A 19,735-nucleotide genomic window follows, 5' to 3' on the forward strand; every position below is an offset into this window, starting at 1 on the left:
ATCTATTAACATTGAAAACTGTGTAAACAAAAGCAAACACTTTTCTTGAGATGTCATTTGCGACACCCCCCCTCCTCCCTCCAGCCAGTAACTGATGTCCAAAATGTAAAGAGATTCAGCCTGCCGAAACATATATTTTTGAATCACTATCATTAGCTATGTTTATATCCAAAAATGCGAATTAACTTTATGTGCAAAACTGGATTATCGCATAAAAGATGTGCGAGTAAAGCAGCTTTTCCATCTATTGAGTCTAAGCGAATAAAGTTGTCACTTCCTGATGAACTGGTGCTAAATGTCAACAGTAAAAATGCAATTTGCAGTTGGAGAAGAAGCTGTGTGAATCTTTTCTTCATTTAATAAATGACTTGTGCCTGAGAAGGTAATCCTGATGTGCAGTGAACGTGTGATGGCGTTTGAAGGCGTGAGAAGTGGGGCACAGACCCTTTTGATTCTGCAGGTCATTAATAATTTAATAACACTAATACTCAATTGGTTAAGGCGATGACCAAAGCAACATTTCAGATGTTTTACAATGTGCTCAGCCTGCTGGTTTGTCCACTCACATTTTCATCAACACATAATCTCTTATAAGAAAATCACATGACCTTTTTTAATGCGCATACTGCAGTTTGTTCAGTAAGTTTTCCATCGTAGTTTATGCACATTTTTTCTAATTGAATAAAAAGTTTATCCTACGCGCATGTTTTTTTATGCGCATTTTCAAAATGTATGTGTGTCTTGGCGTTTCCATCAACTGTATTTTATTGCGCATTTTCAAAATGAGCATAAAAATAGGTGGATGGAAATGTTGCTATTGTTGTGCAGTCTCATATAGCCACTTGTTGTTTTGACCCCCCACCTACTGGACATTTAAAGTACAGTACTATATGTTCGGATTACTTTCGGTTTCTCTCAGCGTGCGGTCGAAAGTAGCGCACATGCATATCATTTCTGGGGCTGATTTAAACAATAAAATATATGTCCGCAAGTGCTCTATTTTTACAAAACTGTATTTTTTTTTATTATTTAATAGTTATTTTATTATAATTAGTTTTATACCACCTGCATTGTGTTCAGGGGCGGATTTAGTGAGAAGCAATTACAGCCATAGAGCCTAAGTCCTAAAATGCACCCTTTCTAGCTTTATTTAATTTTTATTTATATTGTTGTTTTCACTCAATCTTCTTATTAAAATTTTTAAATAAATAAAAAAATAGTTTTCTTAAAATGAATTTACAACTAAAAATAATAAATAATTATTTTTTTTATAAATTTGACTGCTGGACTGCTCCATGATGGATATTTTATTTTGTAATTAGGGGCCTTCTTCTTCTTCTTCTTCTTCCGTTTCTTCCACCAGATTTGAATGGCAGCCCATATAGGCGTATGCGGGAAACAAACTCTCTAGCGCCACCACTTGTCCAAACTTTCACGTATGTTTATCATGATAACTTTTGAACCGAATGGGCTACAATCAAAATTCTTTTTTCCTCTGATTCCTTGGGTCAGTCCGATTCAAACACACTCTGTGTCGTCATTTTTCATCATGAATTTTTCCGCGCTATTTTAAATTTTTCGAAAAACCTATTTGATCGAACTCGTCCTAGGCCGTTTCTCCGATTTTAACTGAACGCATTCACAGATTCACACCAAACTTGGTGTGTGTTATGACAACTAGAGTCTGAGGTTATATGCGGAGTTTCGGCGCACGGCCCCCTGGTGGTCCAGAGATACAAAAAACTTGCTTTTTGCCTTATAACGTCTCAACCTTTTGTCCGAAACTCATAAAACTGGTCTCATTACATCCGGCAGAGCATGTCGAGTCGAATGATGTCTGATTTTCACAGGTCAGCCATTTTGGGCGTCGCCCATTTCGATTTTTGCCCAAAAAATAAAACATGATATGATTCTACCCCATGCCCTGAAAGTACTCAAAAACTTCTGGAGCAGCGCCACCTTTTGGCCAAAAGTGCTTGGTCCCTTAATTGCTGCTTGCAGCTATATTATTATTATCGTTATCACATAACATTACATTATTATAATAAAATTGTATTTGATTGTACATTGAATAATATTTAATTATGTTAAAGAGCCCCTATTATGGCTTTTTAAGAATGACCTTCCATGTAGTGTGTAACAGCTCTAAGTGAAGTGAAATATCCAGTGAAGGCTTAAATCTGAAAGTGCACAGTGTTTAAAACTAATGATTCAATTATAACAGAGTCGACTCATAGTGCTTCAAATGAAACGTCTTGATAACAAGTCTTTAGCTTTTTTGGTGTGACGTCAATACAAATCTTAAGCCCTGCCCAGTAGTCGCGCATGCAAACCAGGGAAAATTGAAAACTGCAGCCCCACCAATAAACACAGTAGCAAAGAAAAAGAGGAGGACAAACACGGTAGCAGATCCCGGTTAAATCAAGTCATGAAGACGCTGTGCTCCCTATTAAAGACAGAACTGTTTTAAGCAGTCTGATGTTGTTAATCAATTATATATGATGTTGTTTTAGTGTTGTTGTTATAGTGGATATGTCATCTGAAACGTGCAACAAAACGATCCCGCAGCAACGTATTGAATTTGCAAAAATGATGCACATACTTCCAATGAGCCTGGGTTGACTTCTATCAAAAAACAAACTGCAAACAACACAGGAAACAGACATTTGCTTAAAATAACAGACAAGAATCTGCAGGTCCAATACCTCTGTTTGTTCTGGGGCAGAGCTTTGGAGTCCACGGCAAACATCTTTGACACAAAGACGATTACAGGCGCCGTCTCATCAGCAGAACAATCTAGAAATGCTACAGGGGACAAACACACAGAGCAAACAGATTAAAGAGGAAATCGCATTTAATGGCAGAAACACTGGAATAATTGTACAGCTCGGACGTTGAACACAATACGGATGGGACACGGTGTGGTCTTTTCATATGAATACAAAACCAAACTACATTTCACACCCAAGCGCCATCGGAAATGACTTTAAGGCGTGATATTACAAACTGTAAGCCAGAATTGAGAAGCGCTTCTCTTTTTTAAATGCATGAGCTCAAAGAAAACTCAGCCCGAGGCCACACGGTATTAAAAGCATCCTGCTATTACACAAACTCTTGTCGAAATTGTGTGAACGCTGGAAAAACAAATGCCCACAGGCAACTTTTAACACAGTCGACTGCAAAAGTCATTTAATAAACAACAGGTTCCTCAGTCCAGCACTTTAGATGGGATGTAGAACATGCTTATCAATAATCTACTTTCAGCTATTTTAGGTTTTCCAGCAGCTTTACTGCCCTTTGTAGGTTAAAATTGACCTAGATGTTTAATTGAAACGTCTTTGGATCATTACAATTAATTTTGCAGTCATTAAAGCAATATAGCTGGTTTTCTTAAAGACTAGCGGTTAATAAGCTTTGTGATGCTTCTTAGAAATCAGAAGGTGAAAATAGTTTTACTTTAAACCTTTATTAAACTATTTGAATCGCTTATATTAGTGCACTTTAGACATTACGCTAGAGAATCATTCATATACTAGCTCTAGAGTGACGTTGGTTAATTAGTAACGGTTTCTGCTGTTCTGACATCAGCTGCAAATGTGAAGTAATGGCGTAAGAAAGTAGTTCCTTGTACAAAAGGATTTTTGAGACTCTCAATGTTTGATTTTTTTCTTTATATACACGTTTATGCCGTCAAACTGTTGTATACGCAATATCACACAGTTACTATGCGATATGGGTGTACATCGCCACTGGTGGGACATATATACCCACACACACACGCACGCAAAATACAAAAATCTTTACATATAAAAGTATGTTATAAAGAATTTTTTTTTTAAATTGATGTTTATATATATATTTTTTTTAATTCTTAAATATATACTTAACTATTATAACTACTAATGCATTGTGTAATCTTATGAATTATTATAACCACAAATATGTAAAAAAAATTATGAAAAAACATGGCAAACAAATCAAACTTTAAGTGTATGAAATTATTATAATGCATTTTAGAGTTTACGTTTTATGAAAAGACGTAACACATTCATACAATATGGATATTTTTATAATACATTAAAAATTCTTCAAATGCAAACAAGCTTTACTTGAAGCATAAACTTAACTTCAATCAGTTTCCTAGATTTTTTTTATTTTATTTAAGTTATTTGATTAAAAAAATTATAATAAATTATATTGATTTTAGATGTTGGAATGTTCATATTTGTAAACAATAACAAACAAACAAAAAATACTGAAGCAGGCAATCATTTTTGAAGTCCATTCAGCATTTAATGCCACGACTTTGACATTTTAAGGTCTTAATTTGTTGAATTAAGCTTTCAAAAAGCATTTTCACGCCAATGCCAGAAAATAACTGCTTTTGAAACGCCAAAGATCATTTCAAAGAAAAGTTCCTAAAACCATCTCTTTTTTTTGCAGCATAAACAAATCTAAAGGGTTTTCATAACATTAAAACCTTGAATGCAAAGATCTCACAGATGTTAAAGGTTCTTTATGGAACTATTGATGCCAGTAACCAATAAGAACTTTAATTACTAACAATGAAGTCAGATTTTCTGATAAATCCGCTCAGAAATAACTGTCAATTATGTGTCCACATTTAAAACATAAGTGCATTTTCCGTAGACCCCTTTTTTTTTTTGCACTTGAAGATTATGCACAATGCTACGTGCCAAAAGTCTTGTCGTCTATCCAGATTTTAGGAACAACAAATAATAACTTGATTTCTAGTTGAACATTTGCTATCATAAATGGCTTATATGAAAGGCTAAAACCTCTAGATTACGCTTATTTTACCAAAATAAAATATGATCATGCCTTGATTTTTATTGATATAATTAGGACAGTAAGGTCTGACTCTGCTTAGACAAAAGTCTTGTCACTTAACAGAAATAATGTACAGTATAGAATATAAAGTCATGCTGCAGTGGATAAAGAATGAATATTGTGCAGGACTCTCATGAGCTTGGAGGACTGCATCCATACATCTCTGCAATGACTCAAATAACTGATTAATAAAGTCATCTGGAATGGCAAAGAAAGCGTACTTGCAGGACTCCCAGAGTTCATCAAGATTCTTTGGATTCATCTTCAATGCCACCTCCTTCATCATACCCCATCCATGCTCAATAATGTTCATTTCTGGTGACTGGGCTGGCCAATCCTGAAGGACTTTGACCTTCTTTGCTTTCAGGAGCTTTGATGTGGAGGCTGAAGTATGAGAAGGTGCGCTATCCTGCTGAAGAATTTGCCCTCTCCTGTGGTTTATAAAGTAATGGGCAGCACAAATGTCTTGATACCTCAGGCTGTTGATGTTGTCATCCACTCTGCAGATCTCTCGCACGCCCCCATAATGACTGTAACCCCAAACCATGATTCTTCCTTCACCACATTTGATTCCTGTGAAAAGCTTGGGTCCATGTGGGTTCCAATAGGTCTTTTGCAGTGTTTTTGATGATTAAGATGCAGTTCAGCAGATGATTCATCAGAAAAATCGACCTACTGCCACTTCCAAGTGATCAACTAGAAGTCAAGTTATTATTTGTTGCTCTTACAACTGGAATCGTTGACAAGACTTTTGTCAGGTTGTGTAGATTTGGGATGTTTGCATATTTGAAAACAACAGTCACTTTTAATTATTAATAAATTATTTTAGAGAATAATCACTTTTGATCAGTCTAATAGGTCTTAACACCTTGATTTGTGCAAGATTAAATTGAGACTTTTTTAGAAAGCCTCAAAAAGTGGATACATAACAAAATGCCACCATCGTACAGCTTAAAATAAGTCCCAATTCGATCCAAACACAGTTCATAAAGCAGGTGCTGCAGACCCAGGGTGCTTCCAGTGGGCAGAAAGTGCTAGAAACGATATAAAAGAGCACATGCGCATGGTAGTTTTCAAAGCGCTGTATTCACAGATGGAGTCTGGAGGAAACGCTGTGTGAATCACATCCTCTGCTGTAGCCGTGAACACACACTCACCTTTTTTTAGCTCCTGCGTCTTGTCGGGCAGAGAGTCGAACCTGCGCGCTCCCACGCTCATCAGCTTTTCCACTCGCTCAGCCGAGATCTCAGCTGGGCTGGGCAGCTTTTCACACACCATCGCTGAGTAACACAGTCAAAGAAAACACACACTCGCCTGCCACTGCACTAAATAAAAACCCAAATGTTTTATTAATAAATGGTCAGTTAAAAGAGCTGACGAAAAGAAAGCGTTGCTTGACAGTCTCAGCGTGTCCATAGAAAATTGCACGAGTTAGATTTTTTCATCTTATTTATCAGAGGCATGCTTTTTAACAGTATTTTTGTTTAATATTTAATTTGTTTTAAAGGATGTTTTTTTATTTATTTATTAAAGTTATTTTAATAATAATTTAAAAAAAACTGTTTCAAATATGAAAAATATAATTAATATTATATATACTGTATTTATATATATATATATATATATATGTACATTTGTATATTATATACTGTATATATACATAATAAATATAGTTTATTATCAGACAATTAAAATATGTAGGTTTTTAATTCTCTTATTGGTAGAATAAAGATACAAATAGAAGCATGTATATACATATATTGAAATACATAATAATATCGCAATATTAAAAAATCCATATGAAAAATTATGTATGAAAGTTTTCTATTTAAACAATATACAGTTGGTCAGAATTAATAAACCCCTTTGCATTTTTTTTTTTTTTTTTAATATTTCCCAAAATGATGTTTAACAGAGCAAGGAAATTTTCACAGTATGTCTGATAATATTTTTTCTTCTGGAGAAAGTCTTATTTGTTTTATTTTGGCTAAAATAAAAGCAGTTTTTAATTTTTTTATTATCCATTTTCAGGTCAAAAGTATTAGCCTCTTTAAGCTATTTTTTTTTCTCGATAGTCTATAGAAGAAACCATCGTTATACAATAACATGCCTTATTACCCTAACCTGCCTTGTTAACCCAATTAACCCAGTTTAGCCCTTAACTGTCACTTTAAGCTGTATAGAAGTGTCTTGAAAATGTCTGAAAAATATGAATAATTTAATAATATTGTTGAGTTTTTTTTTCTTATTTAAAATAAACACTTTTTTTATAGCATTATTTTTTTAAAACATAATTTATTCTTGTCATCAAAAGCTGCAATTTCAACCATACATTCCATGTCTCCTTCAGAAATCATTTTAATGTTTTTTTAATGTCTAGCGTGCTGTAATTAGTTTTGGTGGTTCCTGCACTTGTCTGTAATCATAGGAAAAAAAGAAAAATGTCTCTACCATAATCTATGCAAAAGTTATTGCATTCCAACTGATGAGAGGTGCTGTACAAGCCACAGGGACCGATCATTGTTTTCATATTTCACTCTTCTTTTGTTTGATCAAACATAATTCACTGTGTTTGGACCACATATAAAATGTTCATTCCACAGCATTTGACGGGATGTTAAGATAATGTGGTGTGATCACGCAAGATCACTGTCCACAATGGAATAATGTTCAATTAAAACTATTTTTTGAGTGTAGATTAGAATTGTCTATTTTTTTTTTTTTTTTTTAGTCGTCGCTATTTTGGGGAGAAATAGTTTATTTCATAACTTCAAAATAGTTCACTTTTTCAGTGTGTTATTTTGGCCCTGATTCCTCAATCAAACAATTATGTATGCTGTTTGTTTAAACTACTTGTATTAAAAGAGCTGAATCAACACAATTCTTGAGTTTTTAGGGGAGTCAACTTAACTGTTTTAAATCCAATCCACTTCAATTTGTAAAAACTAATAAGTTAACTAAATTCCTTAATGTTGCCCTAACACAAATCAATTGTGTTCAACCCAGCATTTTTACAGTGCCCCTGAACTTATTTCAATGCTTCCTTTGTTTTAAATGTTGTTATTTGTTCATAACAAATACATTTTACTATATTTATGCATTAAATCAATTATTGATTATAGCGTGGAACAATGTGCATGGGCTCAAAATATGTGATAGGTTTCATTTAAGATGTTTCTTACTTTATTTTCATTATTAAATTAATTTTGTCGTTATTTGATCCATTCTAAATATTAAACAATATAGAAAAATAAATAAAACAGTATTTTAAGAATTAAGAAATGTTTTTACTACCACTATTACTATTTTTTTCATTAATTTGGTTCATCCTCAATATGAAATATATAAAGCAACACCAATATAAAAATAAGAAGAGTAAATATTGATTTCATTCCGACTTCAAAATATAGTTTATACTACTACAAAACAATTAACCGATTTCACTATTAACCACGCTTCAATTCGTCAAGGTTGATTAATCGTAAAGGCTTCTCAACACGAAACAAAACTGCTACAACGAAAAATTATGCCAACTGTGCGCTAGTTAAAAGTTCCGAGCATGTACACCGAGTCTAATACCCACGCATGCATACTGAATTAACTACGGCTGAGGCTATTAACCAAGGGTCGTTCACATATTGTGTCTTTTGTACATGCAAGTTCGTTATTTCCAATGGAGAAGCAGTGTGCCTTATCTGATAATAATGTCAGCTTGTGAGCAGAGAGATTTGTAGAAAAAGAGGAAGTATGTCTGGGTGCAGCCGCCGAAGCGTTGCAGAATGATTCACAAGTGGCGCATTCCACTAAACTCCACCTGTTAATATCAGTTGTGTATAAATTCTTGAGTCAGGAAATGTAGAATTGTTGCACAACTACTAAATGTAGTTCTTGCATTGGAGATCGAATTATTAATTTGTATATAATATATTAATAATATTTTTTTTACATTGAAGAAAACCCTGTCCTGACAATTTTTATTGAACATGCATGGAATTGGTTAAATATTCCAACAAAATATAAGGAGTTTTCATGTGATTTTCTAAATTAATAGTTTTGAAATTAATGATAACCGTGAAACCATGATTATTCCTTATTACTTATAATCTTACAACCAAAATCTAAAATCGCTTCATCCATAAATGCACAAGTTTGTGTCTGCAACAATTTAAACTGTTCACCTAAAAACAAAGAGTTCCAACTGCTTTCCATTCACAAATGAAGCAGCAACACATAAGGCCTGAGACACCTGCCAAACGGTCCGAAATTGCACATTTGTGAAGTATTTTGAGAATCACTCGATTGCATGTTTAGCGAAACAACAGGCATTTTACCAAAAGCGTTAATGGCAGTGGTGTGCGGCTGCGAGCACCTGTCAGCGCAGTAATGGCGAGGCGTGTTTGTGCCAGTCATATCGCCACAGAAGAAGCGGAGTGTGAACGCTCGGTGCAGCTGCTGAGATCATGGCGGGTAGGGCTGATGTTGAGGAGGTGGACAACGCCAGTCAAACGTAGAGTGCTGATGAAGATAACGTCACTGTGTAATTAGTGCTGGATGTTTCTAGAAACTATAGTCTGAAATGAAGACATTTTGGACAGGGGGGAGACACAGGATCAAGAGGCTAACCCTATGTTTATGTATCATATGCTTGTTTGTTTTATTATATCTCTTGTACCGTCTCTTTAAAGGTCTGCTGAAGCATCTTGAAATGTGTCTTTGTTTGATGTGTGATGTATAATTTGATTAGTCAGAAGATCTGAAGCATGGGGTGACATCAAAAAATTGTTGAATCTTATTGGTGGAAGTGAGAAACTACATGTTTTGAAAGCTAATATCTAACTTTTTGTCTTTTTTGTAGGACACCTGATTATAGATTAAATTAAGACTAACAGATTGATATTAACACCAAAATAAATAAATAAATTACTGATTTCAAGGGGGCTTTCTTTTTATATATATATATATATATATATATATATATATATATATATATATATATATATATATATATATATATATATATATATATATATATATATATAGGGGAGATCGTAATGCCTGATTTCTCATTACAATATATTCCTGACATAATATTAAAATGATAGATCATGACGAGATGGGGTGATGTTGAGGAGGTGGACAACGCCAGCCAAACCCAGAGTGTTGATGAAGATAAGTCACTGTGTACTTAACGCTGGACATTTCTGGAAACTATAGTCTGAACAGGGTGAGAAACAGTGGCCTATGTTGATGTATTATATGTATATATTTATTTACTGATCTCTTGCACCGTTTCTTTAAAGGTCTGCCGAAACATCTTCAAATGCCACTTCATTTGATGTGGGATGTAGAATTTGATTGGTAGCAAGATCTGAAGTATGAGGTGACATCATAATAAATGGTGAACCTTATTGGTGGAAGAGAGAAACCATGTTTTGAAAGCTAAAATCTAATATTCTGTCTTTTTTTGTAGGAAACACGATTATAGATCAAATAAGGACTAACATATTGATTTTAACATCAAAAGTAATAAAATAAATAAATTAATAAAATTACTGATTTTAGGGGGGGCTTTAATTTTTTATAGGAGTTAGTAATGCCTGATTTCTCATTAAAATATATTCCTGACATAATATTGAAGTGATAGATCACGGCAGTAAGGGTTGATGTTAAGGAGGTGGATGTTGTCAGTCAAACCCAGATTGTTGATGAAGATCCACTGTGCATAGACTGTAAAATATATGGACGTAGTATCCGTGACGTAACCCATAGGTTTCTAAAGAGCGGAAAAGAAGTCACAAGTAGGCGCGGCCAACCGTTGCCATTTTGTTCGCGCGTCATCACACCCACGGCGGGATACCAAACAAGTGCAAAGAGGCGGAGAGTGAGCGGAGCTACAGACACCTGCTGGCATTTAGCTTGGACCTGGTTCAGACACACTTTACTTTGGGAGAACGCTTAATACTTTATTACCTGTGACTTGTTTGTATTCTGACCACTTGTGCTTGGTTGTATACTATATCAATAAAGTGTTTAGACTTTTAAAAACACTGCTGTAATACATCGAGCCACTAAACATTGTTCATATGACGTTTTTCTACAGGAGGAAAACGCGAATTGCTTCCAAACACTTCAGATATAGTCTGTGTTAGTAAATGTAAGACTATTGATGAAATCCAGCATAACACTGTATGACAACACTTCAGATGACTGTTCTAGAGCCTACAGCTAATCAATCTGACAGATTCTGGAGTGCATTACAGCTCTAAATATAAATATAAACAATAAATGATCTTAAATAAAACAAAATACATGTATAGAGATGGTATATAAATATATAACTTTACTCACATGGGAAACGGAGGCCATGTGAACGGTTTGTGAGCACAATTAAGTGCACTCAGCATGCAATGCCATCTAATAATTGTAGGAAACAAGTCCAAAAGGCAGTTGACTGTGTAAAGCCACATAAAACAACACAGAAATACGATAAATATGCCGAGTTCAGTGGCTAATCTGCAGGATTCAGCTGAGGTGACGTGACGGCGACCAACGAGACCTAGCTGTCACTCAAGTGGCCACGCCCTTAATTATGCAAACTTAATATAACTTAATATAAAGGAAACGGATGAGTTATAAAAAAAATTCACCCCCTCACAGTTGTCATGAAGGGTAATATTAGCTGTATGAACCAAAATCTTTTTTTTGCACCAGGCTGTAAACACTTTTTTTTTTCTGCTGTAAAGTTGGCCATTCTAACAGTGGGCTCAATTGAAATTCGCTCTATTTTGGAGCCAGGAGCGGCCAGGACTAGCGGAATTTCGGATGAATTGCAGTTTTCGTTACTTCCGTATTGGCTTCCTATGGGAGAGCGGGAGGTTGCCGCTTGCCACTGTGTAATTAATTTTGGACATTTCTGGAAACTTTAGTCTGGACAGGGTGAGAAACAGGATTAGGAGGCTAAACATATGTTGATGTATTATATGTATATATATTTATGTACTCAGCACATTAGATTACAGTTAACATTAAGACTAACAGAGTGATATTAACACCCCCCAAAGAATGTTTTGACAGTAAAGGCTGATTTATACTTCTGCGTCAAGCGCACGTGTATGCTACGACGCAGCCCACACGTTGACGCATAACCCTATGCCGTAGCCGTCGGCGTCGCTGACGTGCACCTCTCAAAAAATGTAACTACACTACACAACTACACATTGTTTCCATCCGGAGCTCCTTCACGGGACTCCACACTTGTAAAGTTTTGTTTTGTGTTTACCTCCTAGTTAAAGTAGTTGCATGTCCGCCGATTCCTGCCTCGAAATGAGCGAGTTTGAGCCACTTGTACATTCAGGTAGCGTTAAAAAAAAAAAAAACAGCAGAGAAGAAACTCGACACAGAGGAACATAAACACCTCACTGCCAACTAGCGTTTCGGAAGTGTTAATGCAGACCAACAGAGACAGCGTGCAGAAGTATAAATGCACAGCTACGCGCGTTGCATGCGCCGTGGGTTACGCCGGTCACTTGACGCAGAAGTATTAACCAGGCTTAATGCCTGCTTTCTCATTACTAAATAATCCTGAATGTATTGCTGAAATAAATTTTAGATTATTTCTTTACTATTTTTTGACGCATTAAATACAGCCTTGGTGAATAACAGAATTCTTCCCAAAAACAGAAAATAATCTTCCTGACCCCTGATTTCAGTGTTTTTTCAACAAGTATGATGTTTTCTGTAGTGAAGGATACAGAGCACAGCTTGAGACAAAGGCAGCCACTGGCTACAGATGGCACTGAGGAGCACTTTGGGATCCGAGTGTCTGAGATCTCTAGACATGACCTTCAAGCCCAGAGACGTCATCATCTTCTCCACCTTCTCTTTGTCCCTGGACAGAAGAAAATGACACAAAAAAGTGCCTTTTTTTTATCTGTAGTATGCACGACCAGAAAAAATGCATTTATAAAGGTCAGTTCTGATTTCGTGCTGAATCAATTACTTAACATTGTACACTAGCAAATTTGAGATACCTTTTTTGACTACCTACAAAGTCCTCAACGGCTTAGCTCCCCAGTATTTGAGGGAGCTCCTAGTGTATTACAACCCCTCCCGTCCATTATGCTCAATTAATTCAGGACAACTGATTATTCCCAGAATATCAAAATCCACTGTAGGCAGTAGATCTTTCTCATATCTGGCACCTAAACTATGGAACAGCCTTTCTAGCATGGTTCGGGAAGCAGACACACTCCATCTCTTTGCATTAGCATACACATAAAACACAAAGGCTTTTGAAATCCTAATCCTCTAAGGGATTGTTAGGCTGCGTTAAGTTAGGAAATTGGCATCTACGCCTATGTCAGTCTGTTTGTCATTATCCTAAGGTCTCCATAATCCTAGACCAGGCCGTATCGTAAGCAGATGCTGTGGTGGTCGTGGAGGAGTGGAAAGCATGAGACTGATTCCTTAAAGACCACAGTGACAGACGAGTCTCCAGCTTGTATACCAGCAGGTGACCTACTTACATGTGCAGCTTCTCCACATTGGACGTCCAGCGATCTCCAGCCCCTGGCACCTAAACTGTAGCTCTGCACAAGAAGTTTGGCCAGAGAAGAAATGATCATGCCCGACTGAGCCTGGTTTCTCTCAAGGTTTTTCTTTTTGCACTTTAGTCAATTGGAGAAGTTTTGTTCCTCGCCATTATCACCACTGGCTTGCTTGGTTTGGGTCTTGTGGAGCTGCGCATCGGTGGATTTGCTCTTCAATGTTTGAACTTTCAGCAGTGAAAATTAAACCACACCGAACTGAACTAAACTATGAAAACTGGACTGACACAGTTCCAATTTACTATGATCTTCTATCATAGTAAATTGCTCTGACACAATCTACATTGTAAAAGCGCTATAGAAATAAAGACGAATTGAATTATTTCTATCATTATATTTTTTATTTTGTTTTTGTTAATTTGATTTTAAATTTAATGTAACCAATTTTTTATGCATTTATTAATGTACAGCATAACATGTAAAATTATTTAGCATTTTTAGCATCTTTTGTGCTTTTTTTTTGCTTATTTTATAAAGTTACAATGCATCTCAGAGGACATTAGCTTTCAGTCGGTACAAATTGTTCATTGATGTACCGCAATTGACTAATTTCGACAGACAAAGGAAGTTCAAGTACCTTCTAGTGACCACAGCGTCATACATACTCCAGATATTATCCAGAATAAACTGCACAAACAGAGGCTTCTTTCCTTTGGACTGCAAACACAAAGACAGAAACAGGAAGAAAATATTATAATATAAAGAAAAGAGAAAGCATACACTAACTAAAGCTTCACACGTGTGTGTTGTTTTTTTACACAGCGTTTAAAATGAGCAAGGACTCCACCACACTATTTGACCAGAAATGGATGCCAGAAGCTAGAAGCTACAAATTATAATACAAAATTGCAACCTAAATACAATTATTAAACAAACAAATAAACAAAAAATATTGATTATAAAAACATACATCTAACATGAATTTGTTGTGACCAGTAATTAATTAACACATTTAATTTGTCAGCAAGCGGTTTAAAATCGTTCACCCAAAAACTACCAAAGATATACTGTAGGTGACTTTTTTCTAGTTTATTTTTATTTTTTTTTACAACAGATGGCACTCTAGGCTAGTTTTTAACAGCAGATGATGCTCTAGGCCTGTCTTTAACACCAGACAGCACTCTAGGCTAGTTTTTAACAGCAGGCGGTATTCTAGGCTGGTTTGTAACATCAGATGATGCTCTAGGCTAGTCTTTAACAGCAGATGGCGCTCTAGCCTAGTTTTTAACAGAAGACAGCACTCTAGGTTAGTTTTTAACAGCAGATGGCGCTCTAGGCTAGTTTTTAACAGCAGGCGGTACTCTAGGCTAGTTTGTAACATCAGATAATGCTCTAGGCCTGTCTTTAACACCAGACAGCACTCTAGGCTAGTTTTTAACAGCAGGCGGTACTCTAGGCTGGTTTGTAACATCAGATGATGCTCTAGGCTAGTCTTTAACAGCAGATGGCGCTCTAGCCTAGTTTTAAACAGAAGACAGCACTCTAGGTTAGGTTTTAACAGCAGATGGCGCTCTAGGCTAGTTTTTAACAGCAGGCGGTACTCTAGGCTAGTTTGTAACATCAGATGATGCTCTAGGCCTGTCTTTAACACCAGACAGCACTCTAGGCTAGTTTTTAACAGCAGGCGGTATTCTAGGCTGGTTTGTAACATCAGATGATGCTCTAGGCTAGTCTTTAACAGCAGATGGCGCTCTAGCCTAGTTTTTAACAGAAGACAGCACTCTAGGTTAGTTTTTAACAGCAGATGGCGCTCTAGGCTAGTTTTTAACAGCAGGCGGTACACTAGGCTAGTTTGTAACATCAGATGATGCTCTAGGCCTGTCTTTAACACCAGACAGCACTCTAGGCTAGTTTTTAACAGCAGGCGGTACTCTAGGCTGGTTTGTAACATCAGATGATGCTCTAGGCTTGTCTTTAACAGCAGATGGCGCTCTAGGCTAGTTTTTAACAGCAGGCGGTACACTAGGCTAGTTTGTAACATCAGATGATGCTCTAGGCCTGTCTTTAAAACCAGACAGCACTCTAGGCTAGTTTTTAACAGCAGGCGGTACTCTAGGCTGGTTTGTAACATCAGATGATGCTCTAGGCTAGTATTTAACAGCAGATGGCGCTCTAGCCTAGTTTTTAACAGAAGACAGCACTCTAGGTTAGTTTTTAACAGCAGATGGCGCTCTAGGCTAGTTTTTAACAGCAGGCGGTACTCTAGGCTAGTTTGTAACATCAGATGATGCTCTAGGCCTGTCTTTAAAACCAGACAGCACTCTAGGCTAGTTTTTAACAGCGGGCGGTACTCTAGGCTGGTTTGTAACATCAGATGATGCTCTAGGCTAGTCTTTAACAGCAGATGGCGCTCTAGCCTAGTTTTAAACAGAAGACAGCACTCTAGGTTAGTTTTTAACAGCAGATGGCGCTCTAGGCTAGTTTTTAACAGCAGGCGGTACTCTAGGCTAGTTTGTAACATCAGATGATGCTCTAGGCCTGTCTTTAAAACCAGACAGCACTCTAGGCTAGTTTTTAACAGCAGGCGGTACTCTAGGCTAGTTTGTAACATCAGATGATGCTCTAGGCCTGTCTTTAACACCAGACAGCACTCTAGGCTAGTTTTTAACAGCAGGCGGTACTCTAGGCTGGTTTGTAACATCAGATGATACTCTAGGCTAGTCTTTAACAGCAGATGGCGCTCTAGCCTAGTTTTAAACAGAAGACAGCACTCTAGGTTAGTTTTTAACAGTAGATGGCGCTCTAGGCTAGTTTTTAACAGCAGGCGGTACACTAGGCTAGTTTGTAACATCAGATGATGCTCTAGGCCTGTCTTTAACACCAGACAGCACTCTAGGCTAGTTTTTAACAGCAGGTGGTACTCCAGGCAAATGTTTAAAAGCAGATGGTGCTCTAAGCTAGTTTTTAACAGCAGATGGAGCTATAAGCTAGTTTTTAACAGAATACTGTGTTTCAGCAAAATTTTTAACAGCAGACAGCGTTCTAGGCTAGTTTTTACAGCAGATTGTGTTCTAGGCTAACTTTTACAAGCAGATGGTGATGTGGGCTATTTTTAAACAGAAGATTGGCACTCCAGGCAATTTTATTCATTCATTCATTCATTCATTCATTTTCTTGTCGGCTTAGTCACTTTATTAATCCGGGGTCGCCACAGCGGATTAAACCGCCAACTTATCCAGCAAGTTTTTACGCAGCGGATGCCCTTCCAGCCGCAACCCATCTCTGGGAAACATCCACACACACACACTAATACACTAATTTAGCCTACCCAATTCACCTGTACCGAGCCGAGACTCAAACCAGTGACCTTCTTGCTGTGAGGCGACAGCACTACCTACTGCGCCACTGCTTCGCCCTCGTTAGATAGAGACAAGATTAATTAAATATCAAGTTTAACAACTGTAGTGAGACGCAATCCAGCGGTACATCCTTGATAAACTATCAGACATGCACTGCTCTCTGGGGTTTTGTGCTCAAAGCACCTGCTGACTGCTTGGAGCTCAGACGCGTGCATATGCTGCCTGCAGCGCATGCCTGTGTGTTTGTGTGTGTGGTCACGTGATCTACATTTTCAGCAGTATAGTGTGGAAGGGGAACTTGTCAGAAATGCTAGGGTGAAATGCCAGTGTGGATGTGGATTATATTCATTCTAAAATAGCATTTTAAAACTAAGACATATTAGTGTGTAATTTTTGCAAACGGGTTGCTGCTGCGACGGGGGCAGGGCAGAGGATCATGATGCCGGCTCAGCATTGTGATGTCTATCGGCAAGGGAAGATGACATCGTCTGTCAACCCAACCCTGTACACTATAAAACATGTCTACCATTAATTTGTTGAGATCAACAATTAACAAGTTTAGTTTGTCAGCAAGTGCTTTTAAATGCATTTAAAAAAAAACATTTTCATTTTCAAAAGTCTAAATCTTTGGTCCGTCTACTACTTCTATCTTGGAGTTTATAAACTACAATGGTGTCTGCAGAGTTTCCAAAAGTCTCCATTTTTGAGGGTGAAAAACTCTCCCATAATGTGGATGCCAGCTGCAAACATAGTCAAAGTTTGTGCATTTTAAAATGGAAACATATTTGAATTAACCCAGATACAGTACAGACTCGTTATTTGGCTTTTTGAAGACTTGTGCTCATAACGTGACTGACTGTGATGTGACTGAACGGGGTCAAACTCTCCGCTCCGTCTGAGCTCAAACAAGTTTAAAGGCTTTAGTTAGGCTCGACTCTGTCAGTCCACAGATCAATGTTGCCGTCTGGAGGACACATCAGCTCTCTGAATGAGATCTGTCTGCTGGAGCGGAAGAATGGCAGATTGATCAGTCCGAGAGCAACATATTGTTTTGTCTGAGCATTTTACAAACCATCTGTGGGCTGTTTATTCAGGATTCATTGTGTTCAGATCTTTGTCCTGCATTACTGTAAACATCTCCAACAAAAGTCTTCTGATTGCACTGCAAAAAAAGTTTTGGTCTTGTTTCTAGTCCACATATCTAACCATTCTTGAAAGAAGCATTTTCTAGACAAATAATTTTTTTTGGTTTGTTTTTTTTCAGAATTAATCAGTCATAATTGAGTTTATCTGCCAATGGGGTGAGTAAAATAATCTTAATTCAAAACAAATACAAACATTATTTTCTTTACCGCATTGACAGGTTGTTTTAAGGAAAACTCACTTAATTATGACTTAATATTTTTGAAAACAAGACAATTTTATTTTGTTGTTTAGAAAATCATTCTTGAAAAAAACAAGATTTGTCCTAAGGATAATATTACTGGTTGCAAAAAAATGATGACAGTACATTGGATGGAAGATGGTTCTCCAATGGTGGCTCAGTGGATTCAGACTTAAACAGGTCTATGTAATGGAATGAATGACTGCAGGTCTACAAATGAAGACGGATATTTTTCTGAAGCGGTGGAAATGTATTACAACATATTTAGGTATGTATATTTGGAGGTTACTTAACCTATCACCAACGTAATTTGAGGTAACTACAATGTAAGACATTGTAACTTGATGTAAAAATGTATCCCCTGAAAAGTAATTATGATGGCAGTACTTAATTTTTTTTATTTGTTTATAATATTCATATTATTTTTTACATTTTTTTTATCTTCATTTAATTTAAAACTTTTATTTTTAATAATATCATTACTTTTTATGTGTTCCCTCATCTGTCCTTTATCAAATTGTTGGGAAGGTGTTGTTCTAAAAAAAAATAATAATAATAATAATAATAATAATAATTATATATATATATATATATATATATATATATATATATATATATATATATATATATATATATATATATATATATATATATATATAAACTTCAACAGTATATATATGTGTGTGTGTGTGTGTGTGTCTATATATATATATATATATATATATATATATATATATATATATATATATATATATATATATATATATATATAGAAAAATCTTAAACAAAAAGTAAAAAAAAAATATATATATATACATATATAACTGATTCTTGATTTAAGTTGTAGATATGTGGACTAGAAACAAGACAAAACTTTTTTTTAGCAGGGTTACCAATGTCTTGCTTTTCAGGAATTTATAAAATTGACTTCAGTATATCAGATATTTTAATTAAATGAATTAATAAAAAAAATCAATAAATCAATAAATAAATGTGTTTTGAATATCGTGCATTTTCATTTAATGTTATGCCAGCTTTATTGGCTGTCTTTGGGGCAAAAACTGTTCAAAATAATACAAATATAATACAAACAATAAATAAATAAATTCATAAATACATAAATAAATAAATGTAAAGTGATGCCAAGTCTAAGATAAGTTTTCGTTAATGCTTAGTTTAGTTGCTCTGCTGGAAAAGCAATACACAACTATTTCTACAGTACAAATGTGATTATAGATCATTTAAAATAGATATATTTTATATTATAATATATCAATCATTACAATAAATAAGCACAATGATTTATTTTAGTGATTATTATCTGTAGAACAAATGTATTAAATTATTGTACTTTATACATGGATTTAATCTTATGTGCATGGATACATTTGTGAATATAGGCAAAACAAATAGTATGGTTCATAAATATAGATTTTTGTTTTATGCCAAAAATCAATAGAATATCAATTTAAGATCATGTTCTGTGAATATATTTAGTACAATTCCTACTCTAAATATATCTACACTTTTACAATTTTTACTTAGTAATGTGCATTGCTAAGTACTTCATTTGAACAACTTTAAATGCAATTTTC

At 35.7% G+C, this 19,735-nt stretch overlaps 1 protein-coding gene and 1 long non-coding RNA gene across 7 annotated transcripts in view; one reads left to right on the forward strand and one right to left on the reverse strand.

Moving 5' to 3' along the window:
* efl1 (elongation factor like GTPase 1) overlaps positions 1 to 19,735 on the reverse strand; it is a 227,931-nt gene that overhangs the window by 194,141 nt on the left and 14,055 nt on the right. For all 6 annotated transcript variants that reach the window (XR_015495088.1, XR_015495089.1, XM_087260207.1 and 3 more), the window contains exons 9-12: positions 14,035 to 14,114; positions 12,603 to 12,739; positions 6,009 to 6,131; positions 2,706 to 2,805 (exon numbers count right to left, since the gene is read on the reverse strand). Coding sequence is in view for 4 of the 6 variants with exons in the window: in XM_087260207.1 (XP_087116333.1) it covers positions 2,706 to 2,805; positions 6,009 to 6,131; positions 12,603 to 12,739; positions 14,035 to 14,114 (440 nt within the window). In the remaining 2 variants the exon portion in view is untranslated. The remainder of the gene's footprint in view (positions 1 to 2,705; positions 2,806 to 6,008; positions 6,132 to 12,602; positions 12,740 to 14,034; positions 14,115 to 19,735) is intronic.
* Positions 13,516 to 18,501, forward strand: LOC147835920 (uncharacterized). Its single transcript, XR_015495333.1, has 5 exons — positions 13,516 to 14,583; positions 14,674 to 15,303; positions 15,484 to 15,744; positions 15,829 to 15,984; positions 16,282 to 18,501. It is a non-coding gene; the product is annotated as an uncharacterized LOC147835920 (long non-coding RNA).

The sequence above is a fragment of the Danio rerio genome, chromosome 7, assembly GCF_052040795.2.
Source record: "Danio rerio strain M-AB ecotype USA chromosome 7, GRCz13ab, whole genome shotgun sequence".
In the NCBI taxonomy this organism is placed as follows: Eukaryota; Metazoa; Chordata; class Actinopteri; order Cypriniformes; family Danionidae; genus Danio; species Danio rerio.